Raw genomic sequence first — 21,248 nt, forward strand, 5'->3', positions numbered from 1 at the left:
ATAACGAGCCTTGTGGATAAGGGAGAAGCGGTGGATGTCATATACCTAGACTTTAGTAAGGCATTTGATACGGTCTCGCATGATATTCTTATTGATAAACTAGGCAAATATAACTTAGATAGGGCCACGATAAGGTGGGTGCATAATTGGCTGGATAACCGTAGTCAGAGAGTTGTTGTTAACGGTTCTAAATCCTTCTGGAAAGGGATAACAAGTGGAGTTCCGCAAGGGTCTGTTTTGGGACCCGTACTGTTCAATATCTTCATCAGTGATGTAGATATTGGGATAGAGAGTACGCTTATTAAGTTTGCAGATGATACCAAACTGGGTGGGGTTGCAACTTCTTTGGAGGATAGGGACATAATTCAAAATGACCTTAGCAAGTTAGAGAAATGGTCAGAGGTAAACAGGATGAGGTTTAATAAAGAGAAATGCAAAGTGCTCCACTTAGGAAGGAACAATCAGTTCCATACATACAAGATGGGAAGCGACTGTCTAGGAAGGAGCATGGCGGAAAGGGATCTAGGGGTCATAGTGGACCACAAGTTGAACATGAGTCAACAGTGTGATGCTGTTGCAAAAAAAGCAAATATGATTTTAGGTTGTATCAACAGGTGTGTTGTAAGCAAAACTCGTGAAGTCATTCTGCCGCTCTACTCTGCACTAGTTAGGCCTCAGCTGGAGTACTGTGTCCATTTCCGGGCGCCACATTTCAAGAAAGATGTGGAGAAATTGGAAAGGGTACAGAGAAGAGCGACAAGAATGATTAAAGGTTTAGAGAACATGACCTATGAAGCCAGGCTTCATGAACTGGGCTTGTTTAGTTTGGAAAAAAGAAGATTAAGGGGGGACATGATAGCAGTTTTCAAATATCTAAAAGGGTGTCACAAAGAGGAAGGAGAAAATTTGTTCCTCTTGGTTTCTGAGGACAGGACAAGGAGTAATGGGCTTAAAGTGCAGCAGGGGAGGTTTAGATTGGACATTAGGAAAAAATTCCTAACTGTCAGGGTGGTCAAATATTGGAATAAATTGCCAAGGGAGGTGGTGGAATCTCCCTCTCTGGAGATATTTAAGAACAGGTTAGATAGACATCTGTCAGGGATGGTGTAGACGGAGCTTGGTCCTGCCTTGAGGGCGGGGGGCTGGACTCGATGACCTCTTGAGGTCCCTTCCAGTCCTATTATTCTATGATTCTATGAAAGATTTGGATTAAACTTAAATACAAGATACAAGCCTCAGGCAGGACAGGCAGCTTTGTTAACTTAATTCCAGCTCTGTTTGATGTTAGCATATTCAAGTTAAGAGATGGAATATTGTAATACATTGTGATGTTAATATTAGACAAGGCCTTGTAATAGATAAAATGAAGTTTAATGTTGAAAGACTTTCTAACTTTGATAAAGTGGCTAGAAGCACCCCTTTGTTCCATGCTGCAATTCTGTAAATGTATTGTTTGTGTGAATGAGAGAGAATGTTTTAGGAGATATGAGAGTGAAGGCCACTGCATGCTCAAATGGTCAGAGGAGGGGATGGAGACTCAGAAGTTCCAAATAATTATTAACCAAGTGAAAGCACACAGAAGACGCAGACTACCGGGGAAGACTGACAAACCCTGAAGTTAGTGGCAAGCACCCCTTGACAGGGGACAATAACAACTTTCTCCGGAAGACAACACCCCCGATATCATATGGCTATCAAATGGCTGTGAGAACAACTTCTTCCTGATAAGCATATGTCGTAGGAAGATTGATTGTGATGCTGAATGACTGATTAAGGCCTGACAAGGCAAAATGCATAGACTTGCATGGAAGGAAAATCCTATAAAGGATGGGGTGTCCTGTCTGGTTCTTCAGGTTCCCATCTTGCTAAAATTATGGAGCATCAGTCTAACAACAACCCAGCTCCTTCCTTGCACCCGATCTATCTGGCCAATAGGTTGGGTCAAGCAACAGACTGGTAAATATTCCATCAGCAGGGTGTGTGTGTAAAAATGCATATGCTACTTTGTTATATTATCAATAAATGCGGCGTGTTGCCTTATCCCCCTGAAAAAGATCCCGCGTGCTTCTTTTTAGCATAATAATATCAACTTTAACTTTACTTAATTCTGAAACAAATTTGAAAAATTACAAAATAATATGTTCCTTTGTGGGATAAATTTTACTTGGTATTATAAAGTTTCAAAATAAAGACCATACACTGCCATTAATCCAAGCTCAAAGCTACAGCTGAAATTAAGATACAAAATACTATTTAGAAATGATCCTATGTACTCTGTAATTCTACAGCCGTATGAATTATGCTTCTGCATGAAATCTTATGTTAAAAAACATGAGGCAAGCATAAATGGTTGAAATTCTATCTCCTTGAGTCTGCAAGCAGCCTGAAATAGCAGCTCTGGAAAATCTGAATAGCTCCCTTTAATCTGAATGGGGAGTTAATTCTGAAAGATGATGAGTATGGATGGCAATTTAAATTTCAAAATTAACTATTACTAGTAACTATTACTCAAATTCATGGTACATTTGGTCTATTTCATTGCTGGAAGGGGGTGTTTTAAAATTAATCAATTTAACATATTCATACGTTTACATCTGAAATTTTATGATGTTATAACAAGCGAGGGTCCCACTTCCAAAGGCAGTTGGGAGGGTAAGTTGCAGTGCTAATGTAGAGGTTTTGTGTGATTGCTCAGCTCACTTCTGCCCTGCTGCTGGCAGGGGCACTGCCTTCAGAGCTGAGCTGCCAAAGTGCCAGTGCCACCACCAGTGGCAGTGCAGAATTGAGGGTTGCAGAGCATGTGGGAGGTGGATTCCCATATGTCCTGTTTTCCCGGTACTCTATTCCTTTATGTCAAGTTTCAGAGGGATAGCCGTGTTAGTCTGAATCTGCAAAAGCAGCGAGGAGTCCTGTGGCACCTTATAGACTAACTGAAGTGTTAGAGCATAAGCTTTCGTGGGCAAAGATCCACTTCGTCAGATGCATGTAGTTGAAATTTCCAGAGGCGGGTATAAATATGCAGGCCAGAATCAGGCTGGAGATGACGAGGTGGATCCAATCAGGGAGGATGAGGCCCACTTCTAGTAGCTGATCTGGAGTTGTGAATTCCAAGAGAGGAGAAGCTGCTTTTGTATTTAGCTAGCCATTCACAGTCTTTGTTTAATCCTGAGTTGATTGTGTCAAACTTGAAGATGAACTGTAGCTCAGTAGTTTCTCTTTGAAGTCTGGTCCTGAAGTTTTTTTGCTGCAGGATGGCTACCTTTAGATCTGCAATTGTGTGTCCAGGGAGACTGAAGTGTTCCCCTACAGGTTTTTGTATGTTGCCATTCCTAATATCTGATTTGTGTCCATTGATTCTTTTACGTAGGGACTGTCCAGTTTGGCTGATGTACATAGCAGTGGGGCATTGTTGGCACATGATGGCATATATTACGTTAGTAGATGTGCAGGAGAATGAACCAGTGATAGTATGGCTGATCTGGTTAGGTCCTGTGATGGTGTTGCTGGTGTATATATATGGGCAGAGTTGGCACCGAGGTTTGTTGCATGGATTGGTTCCTGAGTTAGAGTTATTATGGTGCGGTGTATAGTTGCTGGTGAGAATATGTTTCAGGTTGGCGGGTTGCAACATACAAAAACCTGTAGGGGAACACTTCAATCTCCCTGGACACACAATTGCAGATCTAAAAGTAGCTATCCTGCAGCAAAAAAAACTTCAGGACCAGACTTCAAAGAGAAACTGCTGAGCTACAGTTTATCTTCAAGTTTGACACAATCAACTCAGGATTAAACAAAGAGGCTGTGTATAGACTGCATCCCTTTTTCATAAAAGGGATGCAAATTAGACATATCGCAATTGCAAATGAAGCGGGGATTTAAATCTCCCCCGCTTCATTAGCATAAAAATGGCTGCCGCTTTTTTTCAGCACGGAGCTTTGCCGGCAAAAAGCGCCAGTCTAGACGCGGATCTTTAGGAAAATAAAGTCTTTTCCGAAAGATCCCTTATCCCTTATTTTAAGAGGGATAAGGGATCTTTCGAAAAAAGGCTTTATTTTCCAAAAGATCTAGACTAGCGTCTAGACTGGCGCTTTTTTCCGGCAATGCTCTGAGCCGGAAAAAAGCGACAGCCATTTTTATGTTAATGAAGCGGGGGAGATTTAAATCCTCGCTTCATCTGAAATTGCGATTGGTCTAATTTGCATCCCTTTTATGAAAAAGGGATGCGATCTAGACGTAGCCAGATTGTGAATGGCTCGCTAACTACAAAAGCAGCTTCTCCTCTCTTGGAATTCACACCTCCAGATCAGCTACTAGAAGTGGGCCTCATCCTCCTTGATTGGATCCACCTTGTCATCTCCAGCCTGATTCTGGCCTGCATATTTATACCTGCCTCTGGAAATTTCCACTACATGCATCTGACGAAGTGGGTCTTTGCCTACGAAAGCTTATGCTCCAACACTTCAGTTAGTCTATAAGGTGCCACAGAACTCCTCGCCTCTATTCCTTGAGTGAGGGGTGGGGGCAATGGTAGCTGGAGCTGCAACCCCTCCACAGGTTCAAACTGCAGTTTCTCTGAGCAGGGGGGTGACAGCTGAAACCACCTTAGCTGCCTATAGCCAAGGAAGACCCTGGAGGTGAGTCTGACTCACCTGGGAAGTGGCCCCTGCATATGAAGGGGAAGTCTCAACCTTCCCGGTCCCCATCTAAGACTAGCAGCTGGAGCCCAGTGGAGGCTAGATGCTCCCAGCTGCAGGCCAGATTTCATGGGGAGCTCAGATTTCATGATCTGTGATGCATTTTTACATGTGTGAATTTGGTAGGGCCCTAACTATTACTCTGATGTTCATTTCAGAAGTAAAATCCGCCAATTTGCTTGTTCTGAAATCCCATATAATCTTTACAGAACTTTGTGACAGCCAAGATTCTCATCTGCTAAAACCTCCTGTTTTCTTTGACAACCTGTACAGTGCAGTTGCTTAAATTCAATGTGTGCAGACGATTCTGTGTTACAAAGTTAGGGGCAAGGACGCCCAGATCCTCAATGGAAATTTGGCAAGAGAGGCACCTCTCATCTCTGAAAATCTGGAAGAGTACATAGAATTTAATACAAATTAAATAACACATGAAATATTATCCCAATTGTATTATGTACGCAATGTTGTATCCATGTTAGTTTCAAGACCTTTCCCAGGCCTAAAGATAGGGTTGTCAGATGGTTTAACCAAAAATACCAAACACCCCCCCCCCCCCCACACACACACACAAAAACTCACCGGGGAAAAAATTCTGTTGAGAAAAAAAGGGGAAGACCAAAGTTGTTGAGCACAAAAAAAAAGAAAAAAAAAAAGAACCTCGAGAGTTATTAAGCAAAAAAAGCCATTTAAAAAAAACAAAAAAACAGCGTGGCCCCTTTAAAAAATGTCTTTGAGGATTTTTGACCCTAACAGGCTGCCAGTGGCCATCCACTATCTTGTCTCCCTGCTCCAGGCCATACAGCTCCCCCAGAACGAGGTAAGCACCCAGGATTTTCGTCTTCTGGCCGGGAAAAAAATCAGAAAATATTGGACATTTTAGATGTCTGGTATTTTCTGAATTTTTTTACTGGAGGCGAAAATACCGGACTGTCCAGGTCAATACCGGACACCTGGCAACCCTATCTATAGAAGACTTCTGCGTAGCTTGAAAAACTGTCTCTCTGTTGGTCCAATAAAACGTATTGCCTCAGACACACTGTTTCACTGACTGGACTATTCATTTTCAAATTTAATTAAGTAAAAGTTTCAAATTTTAAAGTCTATGCTGCACAGGTGATTTGCTGAATCATCAAGCTTTTCATGGAGGACATGTCCTCAGATTATATAGAATATTTTTATTGCAGTAGCAACTAGAAGACCCAGCAAGGCTTAGGACTCCCTTTGTGCTCGTCCTCTTCACATACATAATGACCTAAAGAATTTACAATCTAAATACAGGCAGTCCCCGAGTTACGCAGATCCGACTTACGTCGGATCCGCACTTACGAACGGGGCTTTCTCGCCCCGGAGCTCGCAGGCAGCGGGGCCGCCCAGAGCGCAGCGGTCCCGCCACCTCGACTTCCGGGGCGAGAAAAGCTGCTCCGGGTGCCCCTGGAGCAAAGCCAGGGAGGCGCGGGACTCTGCCGCCGCTGCCGCTTTGCTCCCGGTGCCTCTGGTCTGCTGGGGACCGTCTCCAGCAGACCAGGGACACCTGGAGCAAAGCCGGGAGGCGGAGGGGTCCCGCGCCTCTGAGGCTTTGCCAGAGCAAAGCCTCAGAGGCGCGGCACCCCGCCGCCGCTACAGCTTTCCTCCCCGTGTCCCTGGTCTGCTGGGTGGGGGGGAGCTAGTGCCCCCCCCCCCCCCCAGCAGACCAGGGAGACGTGGAGCAAAGCCCCAGGCCTGTGGTAGAGCAGGTGGGGCGCTGCCGGTTGGTCCTGCAGCACCGCTCCTTGGCGCTACTGGACCAACCCGGCAGCACCCCAGCTGCTCTGCCCCAGGAGTCCCCAAGTCAGCCGCTGCTGATCAGTTTCAGCAGCGGCTGAATCAGGACACCTGGGGCAGAGCAGCTGGGGTGCTGCTGGGTTGGTCCAGTAGCGCCGAGGAGCGGCGGCGCTACTGGACCAACCCAGCAGCACCCCAGCTGCTCTGCCCCAGGCGTCCCCAAGTCAGCCGCTGCTGAAACTGACCAGTGGCTGACTACAGGATGCCTCTGCCCCGGGCTTCCTGGAATCAGCTGCTGATCAGTTTCAGCAGCAGCTGACTTGGGGATGCCTGGGGTTCTTAAGTTGAATCTGTATGTAAGTCAGAACTGGCGTCCAGATTCAGCCGCTGTTGAAACTGATCAGTTTCAGCAGCGGCTGAATCTGGACGCCAGTTCCGACTTACATACAGATTCAACTTAAGAACAAACCTACAGTCCCTATCTTGTACGTAACCCGGGGACTGCCTGTACTTCATTGAGAACCACTAACATATAGTGAGCCTTTACTCACAGAAAGTCCAATTAAAATCAAAATACAGGACTATGTAGCACTCTGTATCTGTGCAAGTTATGTATTTTGTTTCAGCTACACCAGACTAACACGGTTATTGTAATTTCTATCACAATTAAAATCAGTGAGACTGTACATACAAATAATTACTCATCAATGTGAGTAAGGAGTTTACAGGTTATTTTTAAATAATATGGTAAAAATCATCCTACTTTGCAACAACATAGAAATAACTTTCACATAGAATTGAAAAGAGAAAATAATTTCATACCTTCTATAAGAAGTTTTTTCCTGTTGCTATCTGTGGAGTTTCTTTCCACATTTCCAGCCTCAATTTCTGCAAAACTTTTTCTTCTTACTTTTTTATTATCCTGTATTTTCTTAACCAGTGAATTGTTTACAGTCACTTGCAAAACATCATCTTGTACTACTACTGAGTTTATTTTATTTTGTTGGTCAACAATATTGCTGGCAACAATATGCACCTCAGGATTCGCTCTTGAATGTTTTAAATTATAAATATCAATCTGAGTTTGGCTTGAATTATCTTTGGAATGGAATCTTATGGTAATATTAGTTCTTGTCAATCTGTTTTTGTTATTACCAGTATCTTGCTCCAAATCAGGATACAACCACCTTTTTTTTTTACCCTCTTCGTTTTTTTCATTACCCACTTGCTTATATTTTGTCTGAGTTTCTAAAAATATATTTGGGAAAATCTTCTGCAGCTTGTTAATAATCAGCATTGAAGAAGTGTTAGAAACGTGAGCTGCATCGCTGTTAGATGATGGCATCTCCTGTACATCAATCTGCACTCCACTTGGTAATAACAGCGTTTTTACAGATGACCCTGAAACAATATAATTGTACATGTTAAAATCATAATTCTGTATGTACACAGAGTAGGTATAAAATCAGATAGCGAGCACATGGCCTGTACACTATTTAAGTTTCACTTATGCTCAGTTTTTTGAAGTTGAAGGAGATGTAAGTAATGCACTGACATTGTGCTGGCACAGGGATAGATAAGATATTTTAAAATTGGGAATACTTGCCTTTTACATTTGTTATATTCACGGGCGCACTTAACACTTCATTTTGTTTTTCTGAAAGTTTATGTTCATGCATCATATTCTTCTGGTGCAGAACTTGGATCCGGTGATCTAAAATAAAATATGTGAATGACTAGTTGTGGAGGGGGAAAAGCAAATATTTATACAGTATTTTAAACTGTCCTAAAAGTGTCAAATACAATAGCAAATTGTAATTAAGAATTACAGTCAATAAAATATGGCTTCTAATGTAACCAGTGAAATATATCTATAATATAGGAGAGAAGAAAAATAAACAATCCCAAACATCTTACATAAAAGGATTTAATAAGAGAAAAAATGTACATGAGTACATGAGGTTTTTAAGGACTTTAAAGAAACTGAGAATGCGAGTATAGAATCCTTATGTCAAGAGTAACCTCATAAAAATGAAATGTAAACTAAGGTGAAAAACTAATTCATGTCTAACCAGGAAGTACAGTTTCCTGCATTCATTGCCTCTCCAGACCTGAACTCTTGGAGCTGTGCACCATACACACAGAATAAGCACACAATTATCCCAGATGAATAATCACATTGAGACTGCACCTTTAAAGGAGTTACTGCAGTTCAATCCCTTTTAGTTCATATCTACCGGTGATACTAGAGAGACTTCAAATTAGGAAATATGACAGAGTAGATTTGATGTGTAATAATCTTATGAATACTGTAGGGGTTGCTGTGCAATAGTTTGTACATTCTAAGAGGTACCTATTTTATGAACCTTGTATGTGACCTGGTTACTGAAGTTGTCATATTCAGGGTATAAGACTTGACGGTGGGAGGTATAAACACAAAGAAAACACAATGGCTTCCTGGATAAGCAACCTCTGTCCAAATGTTTATTGCAGTGGTTGCTAACCTTCCCAGACAAATGAGACCTGTCTTGAGCCCTGTCGCCTGGGTCTGAAGCATATAACTTCATGGTGCTCTCTGTGGCTTGGAGCCCCAGTCAGCACTGTACTTGTGACCCCCTAAACCAGGGGTAAGGAACCTTTTTTGGGTAGGTGGGAGGCCACTGACCCACAGAAAAATCAGTCAGGAGCTGCACATAAGTGAGAAGCAAAAATAAAGCAAACAAAAAAACCCACCCTCACTGACCTGGTCCCTGACTGAGAAGGAGAAAGACACTCCCCACATTCTCCCCACACACCGGAGCCTAGTGGGACCCAGCCTAGTACATTTTGTATGCGCCAGTGGCGGAGGAGCTGGAGTGCTCCCCAATACTGCTGAGTGGCCCTAAGCCTTGAGGACCAGATCCAGGCAAGCCGGGGATCCGTCCCCCAGGCCTTAGCTTCCCCACCCATGCCTAAACCCATCTCATGCTACCCTCCATCCCCAGGATCACAACCCGCAGACTGAGTAACAATGATCTAGATGAGTTCACATATCCCATGGAAAATCTGCATACCCCGATTGAGAACCCCTGGTTTAGGGCGCCAATTAGAAGACAGTGATATACTTCCAGCCCCAACCTAAAGTGACAGCTGTTTTGTCAGGATGGGAATAAGACAACTAAAAAGTACTTCTCAGTGGAAGGAAGCCAGGTGTCAGTGAGCTCAGCTAGGAAGACATGCTGACAAATAGGGCTTGTCTGTACTTACAGTGCTGCACTAGTACAGATGCACTTAGAGAAGACACACCGACAGGAGAACTTCTCCGCTTTGCGTAGGTACTCTGCCTCTAACGTTGACAAGAGAAACCCTCTCATCAACATAGTGCTGTCTATGCCAACAGTTAGGTTAGTAAACCTGTATTGCTCCAGGATTTGGATTTTCTACACCCCGGAGGCTACATCTATACTATGATCCTCTTGCAGAAGAGGAAATGCAAATGTAGTGCTCATTTCTTGATGAAGAACGGCTCATCAAAAAAGGGGGGTTTTGCACAAAAAGGCACTGTCTGTACAGCTCTTTTTTGTGCAAAAACCTCTTGCGGAAAAGGGAAAGGAAGTGGAAATGCAAATGAGAGTGTGACATATGCAAATGAGCACTCCATTTGCATTTCCCCTTCACAAGAGGAGTGTAGTATAGACGTAGCCTGAGTGACGTTGTTAGACAGACATTAGTTTGTGGTGTAGACCAGAGCACATACTCTGTAGCAGTGTCCGAAGGAGCTCGTCCTTCCCAAATTCGGGGAATAAGCCTTAGGGAAAAAAAGGCATGAAAATAAGATGATTTATTGTTTTAAAGGTGTATTTTCTCTGAACTGCCTTTGTTCTAATAACTGATTCACTGTTTGAAGAAGGCTGTTTGGTCTCAAATTACCATTGTCATTGCTTCCAGAGAGAACAGATCTATAGGAACCAAATCAGACTTACTGAGTGAACCACAGTTAACACCAGGGAACAGTTATCCGGGCCCAGCCTGAGATTGGGAGAACCATGTTTTCTCCTTCCACCATACCCCCTTTACCATTGGAAATGATGAGAAGAGGCCTGAGAGATTGGTGTGTTTGAAGACACAAGAAAGGGTCAGAGGTGTTGTTACCTGGGTCCTGTGACAGGGTAAAAGGAGGCACTGTGTGAATGTGACCTTAAGATTTTCATCAAATGCTAGCCATTGTTAAGTGGAGTGTCTTTAGTTTTCTCCTTCATAAAATTACTCCCCCCAGATGAAGCTAACATCTGGTATGACACATTCTTTCATTATGATGATGACAGAAGAATGGAAAATGGAAGAGGGACTGAAGAAATATTTTCCAAAAGTAGCATTTGAGCTAGCCCTTTAATCTATACAATTATATTGAGTGGTGGTGCGCAGAGTTCCAATCAAGAATTTTGGACACTGCTGTGGCTGTCTCTTTGGTAGTGAGCCCTCTTTTCTTGAGACTTTTTGCCTTTTTGGTATTTGGACACACATTTCTTTATAACCACGATCAATACATTATGTAGTCTATTTAAACAGCCTCTGCACTAAGATATTCCCTTGCTGCCTTTTCTGCGTGGAGAAAGAAAAGCCAAAGTAGTTTCCAAAACACTTAGTTCTTCAGTACAAAAATTTCAGAGCCTGGTTTATATTCAGATTGTAAATGACAGCAATCTCTGAAGAGAGATGAAGTTCAAGGGAAAAATAACAACAGGAAATAAAATGGCTGAAACTCCCCCTGACCTCCCGCACTATAATTTCCAGCTTGTGTATCCGAGCACTTGAGTTAGCACAATGAACAAGCAGTATGACTGCAGAGGCACAGGCAACAGCTCAAGTTCACCACCCAAGAACAGCCATGGCTGAGATCGTAAGTATGTACTCGGCCAATTAAACCGAGCTGTTACCCATGCCATTGTGGCCACACTGCTGTTTTTAGTGCACTGGCTTGAGCAGAGGTGACAGCATACATCTACCTGAGCTGGAATTACACCTCTTGTCTATAACATAGACATGACCTAAATTACAAGTAGTAGTAAAATTATTTTAAAAATCTTTATATTGACAGATCTATTAATGATATTTTCTATTGTGGATTGTCTTGACCCATTTTCATGTCAGTCATTGAAATATTTTGCTGAGTGCTCTTCTGTGATGGATTTATAGTTTAAGTATAACACAAGACATTATAGTCTAGACTGCATGCACATAGTAATTAATAAATACTGTAAATTAAGATAAATGAAATGCTACTTACTGAGTAATTTAATCATTGATTTAATTTTATTTTTGGAAAGGACTGGAACTTGTGCATCTGAAAATGAAACATTTTACAATAAGAATCTATTATAAGAATCACAAATATAGTTAAATTTTATTTCCAAAATATAACCAGTCATACTAACACCTTTGCCTCGGTATTTATTTATTGATGTAAATGCTAACAAAGGGCATCTAAGAAGATAGCTTAAGGAAAAGCAGAAACTGCAACATTCATGGGTGTGGAAGTCCAGACATGGGAAGAGGGGTTGGAACCCATACACATATTCATAAGGCTTATGACCATGAGTGTAACACAAAATAAAAAGGTGTTCCCCAACATGGGAGGAAGATTCCAACAGAAGATCCTCCACAAATGACCATATGCTGAGAGATATGCCCATCTCTATAGTGCCCTTTGGGATGTGAGTATAATCTTTGATGTTAGATGTTTTGTGGTTTCTTTCTATCTCTGTGTTTTGTCTCAGTAATTGTGGATTTGTTCACATGCCTAACAAAATGATTAATTAAAAGGACATTTGTGAATGTTGTTGTGCTCATTACTATTGTTCCTCATGTGCTCCAAGAGTCTCCAAACCTAATGGTATTTCTAATAGTGGGTCTCACCCTGAAAGTTCTGATACCATAGCTCTCTGGGACTGCGAACATTTGGTTCAGGTCCCTGTGGTTTAAAATACCATTGGTAACCCGATCTATTATAAAGACTATGTTACTCAGGCAAAACTCTCACTGAAAAACTGGGGCCTTAAGAGTTTGACATAACCACCTACCATACCAATTATGAACACCACAATGCATTCGTGAAGTATATACAAGAAACTAAAGTTCTAACTCGAAACCAATGACAAAGCTGATTTTGAAATGGTTTTAATGATAGACAATCTGCATACCAATTGACTCATTTACGCACATGATGGCTTAGAACAATACCAGAAAAATATGTAAAAAGGTCTGTAATGGTGTATGACAATTGCTTCCAAGTATGCTGACCTTTGGTAAATGAAACAAACAAAAAGTACAGTACTCTTTTGATGAGACATTAATGAATGATTAAGAATGGATACAGCTGCATCATATGAGCCCTTGTTAAAAATATTCTTTTCACTTTGTGTCTGTCCCATAATTACAATAGAGATATTGTGCCAGGCAGGCAGTGAGCATATGCAGTAAAATATTTATGTTTTTACAATAACTATATGGTATTTAACGATACATTACAGAAAGCACTTATTGTATTACTTATCCTGCTGCCATTATTTATTGGCAGCCTTTATACTTGAAATATACTATTTACTGCCACTGTATTACGGTAACAAATTTCTTAATTTCTAGTATTTATACTCTTTTGAGATTGCACACAACTTTCCTTTCTCCCTCCAGAACATTCACATGTGTATACATTTTAGATAAACTGGTTTCATAGAATAAATAGCATGAACACTCCCATGGAATAATTTGGAAGTATCAGTGGAAAAGAACAGCAGGAAAAACTCTGTTGGGAAGTAAATTCACATTTTTGAGAGAACTACAAAAATGGCATAATTTTATTTTAGCATTGTACTATGTGAACACTTGTAGAACATTCCTGGCATATAACTGAGAGTTTGACTATAGTTTCTATTTAGGCAGGTTTTCTCCCATAGAGCAGCTAGAAAAAACATAGGATCATAAGAACGACTATATTGGGTCAGACCAAAGGTCCATCTAGCCCAGGATCCTGTCTGCTGACAGTGGCCAATGTCAGGTGCCCCAGAGGGAATGAACAGAACAGGCAATCAGCAAGGGATCCGCCCCCTGTCTTACATTCCTAGCATCTGACAAACAGAGGCTAGGGCAGGGGCAGGCAAAATATGGCCCACAGGCTGAATCTTGCACGCCAAGTCACCAGATATGGTCCACGGGCGCAGAGGACACCTCAGCTCCTTGTCCACCCTGCCCCCTGGTCAGAACGGCTTTCTGAATGCTGCAAGCCATAGGGGCGCTGCCTATTTGCAGAGCAGGCAATATGTGAAGTACCCCTTTCTCCTCTATCCTCGCTCACAACATTCAGAGAAGCACATATGGCCCCTGCCTGGCCAAGGAGCCAGCTAGGAAGGACTGCTGGTTGGGAGCTTCCCAGGTAAGCGCCTCCCAGCCAGAGTCTGCCTCTGGTACCCAAGCCCTTCACTCTCCCATCCCTCTGCTCCTCCTCCTGCACCTCTCCCGCACATAACACAAACCCTCTGTACCCCCACTTCTGCACCCATACCCCCACCCCAGACTCTGAACCCTCTCCTACTACTCTCCTTCAGGTCAGAATCCTTTCCTGCACCCATACCCTTCTTGAACCTTGCACCTCCTTCTGCACTCCAGTGTCCTGCCCCAGGTTACAACCCTCTCCTTCATCCAAACTCCCTCCCAGAACCCACAGCTTCTCCTGTTTCCAAATCCCGTACTCCAAGTTCCCTTCTGCACCCAACCACTATCCCAGACCCCTCACCTCCTCCATTAATATAATGGAAGAGAGCAGCCCTTAACCACTTACCAAATTCTTGAAGTGCCCTCCCCTATCAAAAATTATTGCCCACTTCTGGGTTAGCAACACCACCACTGACTATTCTGACTACTAGCCATAAATGGATCTATCCTCCACTAATTTATCCAGCTCATTTTTTAACCTTGTTACAGTCTTGGTCTTTGCAACATCATTGGGCAAGGAGTTTGATATTTGTTGATCACTAGTTTTTGTGTTATGGGAAGGAATACATAACTCTTTTATATTCACTTTTTCCAGACCAGTTATGATTTTACCGACCTCTATCCAGAGGTGAACGTAATTTAAATTTCTTACAGATATTGTACACACATGCCCAGGAGAGTGTGAGAGGGGCAGACGGTTGGAGGTAAGAAATTTAAATATGGGATGAGGTGTGGGGGCTCAGGGCAAGGGGTGGGAAAATGGGGTGTGTGTGAAGGAATCAGGGGGAAAGGCTTGGGGTGTGGCAGTTGAGAGCAGCAGGTGGTGGGGGATTACAGGAGTCAAGCTTGGGTGGCGTGAGGAGAGGCTCTGGGCAGGAGGCTTGGGTATGTGTGGAAGGGGGAAATGCAAGGTTGGCAAGGGTGGGCTTAGGATCTCCCTCCCTCGAGGCAGGCAGGGGGGCTTAGGATCTCCCTCCCTCGAGTTTCATACCATGCTGCTGCTTGCTGTTCCCCTTCAACATTCTCAGGGAGTGAGAGGAAAGCCTGTGTGTCCCCTCCCTTCTCCTCCCCAGCCAGGAGGGAGCGGGATGCAGGCACGCTGTGTGCTTTCCTCTTGCTCCCGGATGGGAAGGGAAACAGCAAGCAGCATGCTGGTATGAATCTCTGGAGTCAGGGGGCTTTAGGCCCCACTCCCATCCCCGCGGGGCCAGTGGAAGGTCCCTACCTGGGCCAGGCTCCCCCGCGGGGCCCGTGTCGGCCCCGCCCAGGGAGCAGAGGAGAAGCAGGAGGGAGGCGGGAGCCGCAGTCGCTCTGGCCCGCACCATGCTCAGCGCGGCGCCTCCGGCCCCTGCCCCGCGGCGGGGCTCGGTGTCCAGGACACGGCGCGACAGAACGCGCGGGGGGAGCATTGTGACCTCACCCTCCGGGACAATGGCGCCGCGTGGGAAGCCCCTTTCTGGCTCCGCTGGCGCGTGTGGCCCGGGCGCGCCCCCCTGGCTTCCTGAGCTCCGAGCAGCGGCTGCCTCCTCAGGGCGCCACCAGCCCCCGCGCCTGCAAACCGGGGCCAGGCGTGCAGGAGGGCGGTAGCGCTTCCGCTGCACCGAGGGCCGGAGAGAGCTGGGAGGCTGAATGCAGGGGTGGGCAGCGGGACACCCGCCCTTGGCAGAGCGGATTAGAAAATCGAGGCCCAGACCAACTATACTCGCTCTGCTCCAATGAATCCGCCCCTGGCGGCTCTGCGCATCGGTGATGGACAAAGAAGGTAGCACAGAAGTTTTTCAGTTTTGTAAATGCCTGTCAACTCTAAGAAAGGGCAGGTTTGCCAAGGGCCTAGAGGGGATGGGGTAAAAAGGAAGAAATATTATCAAAATCTTACAGGTTGCAAAGCTCTGGGATATGGACCACGTTGCCCTGTGCAGTTGTACAATGACCAGACCAGACCCGGATTTTAGCAAAACACAAATAGGAAAAGTGCAAATAAGAAGGATGAGTGATGGAGCAAATGTCCACAGGAAAGCAGGTGAATCCAGAGTCTGACTGTCTTTAGGAATCACTGCAAACAGTTCCTGTTTGGAAAGACCTTGCCATCATAGAAAACACACAATACTGACAGCCCCTTTAACACAATAAACTGTTGTCAATCCTCACTCTTGCAAAAAGGAAATGTTCAAAAATCTAAAGGTGGGAGAAACCAACCCCAAACAGAGATTCCTTCCCTCTTTCCCTCCTACACCATGATGTCCGCTATTGCTATCGATTTTACATGGGAGGTGTTCAGATACTGTGGTAATGGGTGGCATTATGAAACACTGATAAAGATAGCTATATAAAGTGACAAATATTATTATATAATATCTCTAATAGGTGTTATTTCCCTCTGCATGCACGTTTTTTCTAATGATTGGCGTCATAAGCAAAGTAAGACCATGCAAATTATGGAAAAATGATAAAATGTACAAACATGTAAAAAGCTAAACACAACTATGACATCGTTGGTATCACAGAAACTTGGTGGGATAATACACACAATTGGAATATTGATATAGAAGGGTACAGTTTACTCAGGATATGCAGGGTAAATTGTTGCCTTTATATATTAAAAATGTATACACTTAGACTGAAGTGGAGATGGACATAGGAGACAGATGTGTTGAGAGTCTCTGGGTTAGGTAAAAAACAAAAGTGATATCATGCTAGGGGTCTATTACACACCAGGTAGAATAAATAGATGATTCTTTTTTTAAACAACTAGCAAAATCATCCAAAGCGCAAGATTTGGTGCTAATGGGGGACTTCAACTACCCAGACATATGTTGGAAAACTAACACAGCGGGGCACAGACTATCCAATAAGTTCTTGGACTACATTGAAGACAATTTTATTTTTCAGAAGATTGAAAAAGCTACTGGGAGGGAGGAGAAGCTGTTTTAGAGTTGATTTTAACAAATAGGCAGGAATTGGTTGAGAATTTGAAAGTGGAAGGCAGCTTTGGGTGAAAGTGATCATGAAATCATAAGAGTTCATGATTCTAAGGAATGGTAGAAGGGAGAACAGCAAAATAGAGACAATGGATTTCAGGAATAGTGCAAATAAGAAGGACGAGCAAAAATAGGGGTGGGGAACCTTTAGAAAAATCAGTCAGGGGCCATACCCCTGACCTAAAGGATGATGCTTGTAGACATTATCTCTTCCAAAGCTTTGTGTCACTAAAGCTTTCCAGTTTCCTTAGTTTAGTCTGACAGTAAAGCACCTAGGTATAATATTTCAGTCTCCTAATGTAGTACAATGTAGCACAATAGATGCATTGTATCAGCACTAAATTGCTGTTTTTCATTGCTTGTTATAAAATGATAGTAAAGGGGCACCAGAAGTATGGCACTTTCCACTTTGTTAAAAGCTATTAAATAAAGTGGTCCAAATCCATCCTGGCTGCACTGAACTACTGTGTACTGTTACAGCCAGGACGAATTTAAACATGTATTTTGAGTAATCTTGACCAGATCCACTTGGCACTCAAAGATTTTTTCCTTTGTTTTTAATGGAAGAAAAACCAACATGATTCCATTGTGTTCTTCCCTATTTTGTGTACAAACTTAAGCAGAGATTATGCTGGCAGACATGTGCACAGCTCTAGCAATAGTATTTTCTAGTTATCTTCTGCAGAACCAACAGGAGCACAAGAACATTAAACATCACTTTGGAGTAGGTCCTGTGCAAACAGGACTCAACATTGCTTGCATTTGAAATGCTTGGAGGTTTAGTCCAGAGTGTTTAATATAAAAATCAACCACCCATGCAGTGTACAATAGATACATAAAAATAAAGGATGAAGGACCGGAAAGAATAAAAGGTGATAAGGGAAAAAGGAGAATGTAAGCAATAAAGGGAAAAGAAGGAAGGGCTAAGGATGGCTTGTGTGCGAGTTAGGCCCACAGCCTTCAAGACACGACTCGCAATTTCTGTGGAAGTATATGGCAGTTGGGGACTTAAATATCTTTGAGGATCCAAATCTTAGGCCATGATACTGCAAACTGCAGCTGAGTTCAATGGGGCTCATGGAGCAGTTTGCAAGATCAGGGCCTTATTTTGTAAATGTTTTTTTCTCATATGTTTCTCATACTATTTGAAGACATGAGATGAATTGGTGCTCAGTTCTTTTCTCTTTAGCAGGGAAAACAAACATTATTTGAATGAACATTTTACTACTTTGTTGCTCTCTTCTTGTGTTTCCTTATATTCACAAACTTGTGGAGCAAGGTGCTACTCAGTGTGAAGAAGGCAGACTCTGGTCAATGCATGCTTTTTATATTATTAAGTAGAACTTGAATGGTTTTTTGGTTTGTTTTTTTCTTTGCAGATGTGAAAGAGGAGAGAAGAAAGAGGACATTAGGAAGAGTAGCATAAAGTTTAAATTGCTACAAGGCAAAAAGAAAAATGTAGGGATTGGCTCCTCCCATCTTCATTAAAGTCAAGCAGTTCACGTTAAAGTATTTGTTGGTCTTGACCTCAGACACTTCTCACACCCCAGCTTGAGATATTACAGAATATTCAGGACTGCCACTGCCAACAGTCTTATTTAAAATGTTGCTCTAATGTTTCCCCTCCCCATGCTTTATGAAATAGACTTATGGACACAAATATTCTTAACTCAAAGGTGCTTTGAACAAATTATCCCATGTAACCTATCAATCTTCATACAAAACAGAAACATTAATTGAACACTTTTAGTTTTTCTGCATTATTATTGATGTCTTTTTGATGTACTGATAAGACTTCTATTTGATTAATCTTCCTCCTAGAGAAGTCACATACAGTCCCACCCCACCATAATATAAACTCGTAATACAATAAGGTCTTTAAAGGATATTGCAGGAAATTGTCATATCTGTAACACTGCCTACTTTGGGGTTCTTATATCTTCCTCTGAAGCATCTGCTACTTGCCACTACAGAGCCATTGATGGTTATATCTACACAGCAAAATTATTTCAAAATAACTAGTGTTATTTCAAAATAATATAGTCCCTCTCTACAAAGCAGGCAGTTATTTCAGCATAATGTTGAAATACTGTCAAGCTGGAGGACTTCTTACTCCGACTCCTGTAACCCCCATTTTATGAGGATTAAGGGAAGCTGGAGGAAGAGTGCTCTATTTCAAAATAAGTGGTGTGCAGACAGCATCAAAACGTGAAATAATCAGTTTCAAAATAAGCTACGCAATTGATGTAGCTCAATTTGCATAGCTTATGTTGAGTTAAGCCCTGCTGTGTAGATGCACCCTATATATATGAGTTATTTTACTGTTTTCCAAAACATAAGGTATTGGCCATTCACAGAGATAGAACTTGGACTTCCCTGATTAATGGTCAGCTCTGTTATTATAGTCTATGTCTCTTAGAAGAAAGTTTAAATGTGTACCTCTTTCCTGCTTTGAAGACCCTTGATTTTGATTTCTAGTCCATGTGGTAACTGTCCCAATGTATTTCATGGCAAGTTATTTTTATGTTGCTCCAATGAGACTGCCTGGGGCTAAAACAGGAAGGTTCTTCATAATACTAATCTATAAATCATATCTGAGCAAAATTAAGTAAAAATTATGTGATGGCTGTGGCTACACTACAGCCATGTTGCTGCAGCAATGCCATTTTAATGCCATAATATAGTTCTTTCCTATATCAGTGGAAGAGATTTTTCCCATTGCTGTGGTTAACCCACTTCTCCAAGGCGGTTTCTGTTGATTTAGCCACATCAACACTGGTTTTAGGTCAACCTAATTCCACTGGTTATGATGTGAAACTTTTTACAGCCCTGAATGATGTAACTAGTGTAGAGCAGGCCTAAGACCAATACTTAGACCTGCAGTTTGGCAAAATACTGTATATATAATGCAATCAATTGTTTTAAACCCAAAGTGATGGTGACTATTCTAATGTGAACTGCTTTCCTAATGAAAATAATTAAAGGAATGTAATTGGAAAAGAATACAACAGTGGTTAATATGAGAGTACTTGCAAATAGATATTGCAACTTATAATCTTCTTTTATAGGTTTATGTTTGTGTTTAATCAGGCATATGAATGTATTCAGGTGTTAAACCATTCTATTAGCTATGAAAATTGCACTATTATTTACTGAGCTGTTTGTGATGTATTGTTGTTGGCTTTTTCAGTTTATTGCTTGTCTCTACACAGTCTGTTTAATTGTCCTTTTTACTTTTGTCTTTTCTGGTAAAGTGTAAGTAGGATAGATTAGCCATGTCAAAAATCACAATTTTTTCATCTCTTGTACAAATGAATTTTATTTCCTTTCTTGTTTTACTGAAAAGAGATGGGAATACAAGAAGTGCAATTCTCCTTTCAGCTTACATCAGCTTCTCTAAATACAGGTAAGAGTAGCACCTCCAGACTGGGTGGTTCTACCTCTAGAACCCCCTCAGAATGCTTAGCAGTAGAAGAGGAAAGAAGTGCTAGACAAAATATTGTGTGATTTGTGTTAGTTGTAGTTTCCTTTCAGTAGCCCACTTATCGACCCAACCCTGATCACTTGATTGGTATCGTGGACCTTGTTTATCTGGGGGATGTCCAAGTCGGCGTCTTTTATCATTTGGTCGTACTTGCATCAGATTTAATTTGTATTGTTGTTTTACAACCAGTGCATTGACACTCATCTGACCAACTCTCCTCCTTTATCCAGGCTTGGGACTGGCATGAAACCCCTAGAGGCTTCATGGCAGAGTTAATTAGGCATATGCTTAATATTAATTGTGCATTCCTGAATAGCGATGGATTTAAGTATAAGCTCAAATGTTTTTCTGAGTGTATAGATTGTAATGCCAGAAGAGACTATTGTTGTCATCTAGTCTGACTGCCTGCATAACATGGACCCCATAGAAATTCCTTAAAATAACTCCTAGATCAGATCTTTAATTTAGGGAAACATCCCATCCTGATTTAAAACTTATTAGTGATGGAGAATCAACCACAACTCTTTTATATTGTTTCAATATTTAATTTATTTCACTGTTAAGAACGTATGCCTTGTTTCCCTTCTGAATTTGCCTAGCTTCAACTGTCAGCCATTAGATAACGCTTTATTTTTCTCTGCTTCATTGTAAAGTCCATTATTTATAGATACTTATAGAGTGTAATCAAGTCATCCCTTAACCTTTTCTTTGTTTAGCTAAACAGTTTGCACTCCTTGAGTCTTTCACTATACAGCGTGTTTTCTAATCCTTTAAGTATTTTCGTAGTGCTACTCTGACCTCCCGTTTATCAACATCCCACTTGAATTGTTGACACCAGAACTGTAGACAGTATTCCACTAGTGG

At 42.2% G+C, this 21,248-nt stretch overlaps 1 protein-coding gene and 1 long non-coding RNA gene across 5 annotated transcripts in view; one reads left to right on the plus strand and one right to left on the minus strand.

Moving 5' to 3' along the window:
* Positions 1–15,698, minus strand: part of LOC102445872 (uncharacterized) — a 39,169-nt gene extending 23,471 nt beyond the window's left edge. For 2 of the 4 annotated variants that reach the window (XM_025179418.2, XM_025179420.2), the window contains exons 1-4: positions 15,148–15,322; positions 11,722–11,778; positions 8,062–8,169; positions 7,278–7,856 (exon numbers count right to left, since the gene is read on the minus strand). In XM_025179418.2, coding sequence (XP_025035203.1) covers positions 7,278–7,856; positions 8,062–8,169; positions 11,722–11,778; positions 15,148–15,247 — 844 coding nt within the window. In that variant the 5' untranslated portion in view covers positions 15,248–15,322. Of the gene's footprint in view, positions 1–7,277; positions 7,857–8,061; positions 8,170–11,721; positions 11,779–15,147; positions 15,323–15,342 lie in introns of those variants that run through there. The other 2 variants (XM_006138961.4, XM_025179417.2) reach the window with 2 other exon arrangements.
* The window catches only part of LOC142826458 (uncharacterized), a 200,207-nt gene continuing 194,508 nt past the window's right edge, over positions 15,550–21,248 (plus strand). Inside the window, exons 1-2 of the long non-coding RNA XR_012900587.1 lie at positions 15,550–15,684; positions 20,247–20,306. This is a non-coding gene — a long non-coding RNA (uncharacterized LOC142826458). The remainder of the gene's footprint in view (positions 15,685–20,246; positions 20,307–21,248) is intronic.

The sequence above is a fragment of the Pelodiscus sinensis genome, chromosome 1, assembly GCF_049634645.1.
Source record: "Pelodiscus sinensis isolate JC-2024 chromosome 1, ASM4963464v1, whole genome shotgun sequence".
Classification (NCBI taxonomy): Eukaryota; Metazoa; Chordata; order Testudines; family Trionychidae; genus Pelodiscus; species Pelodiscus sinensis.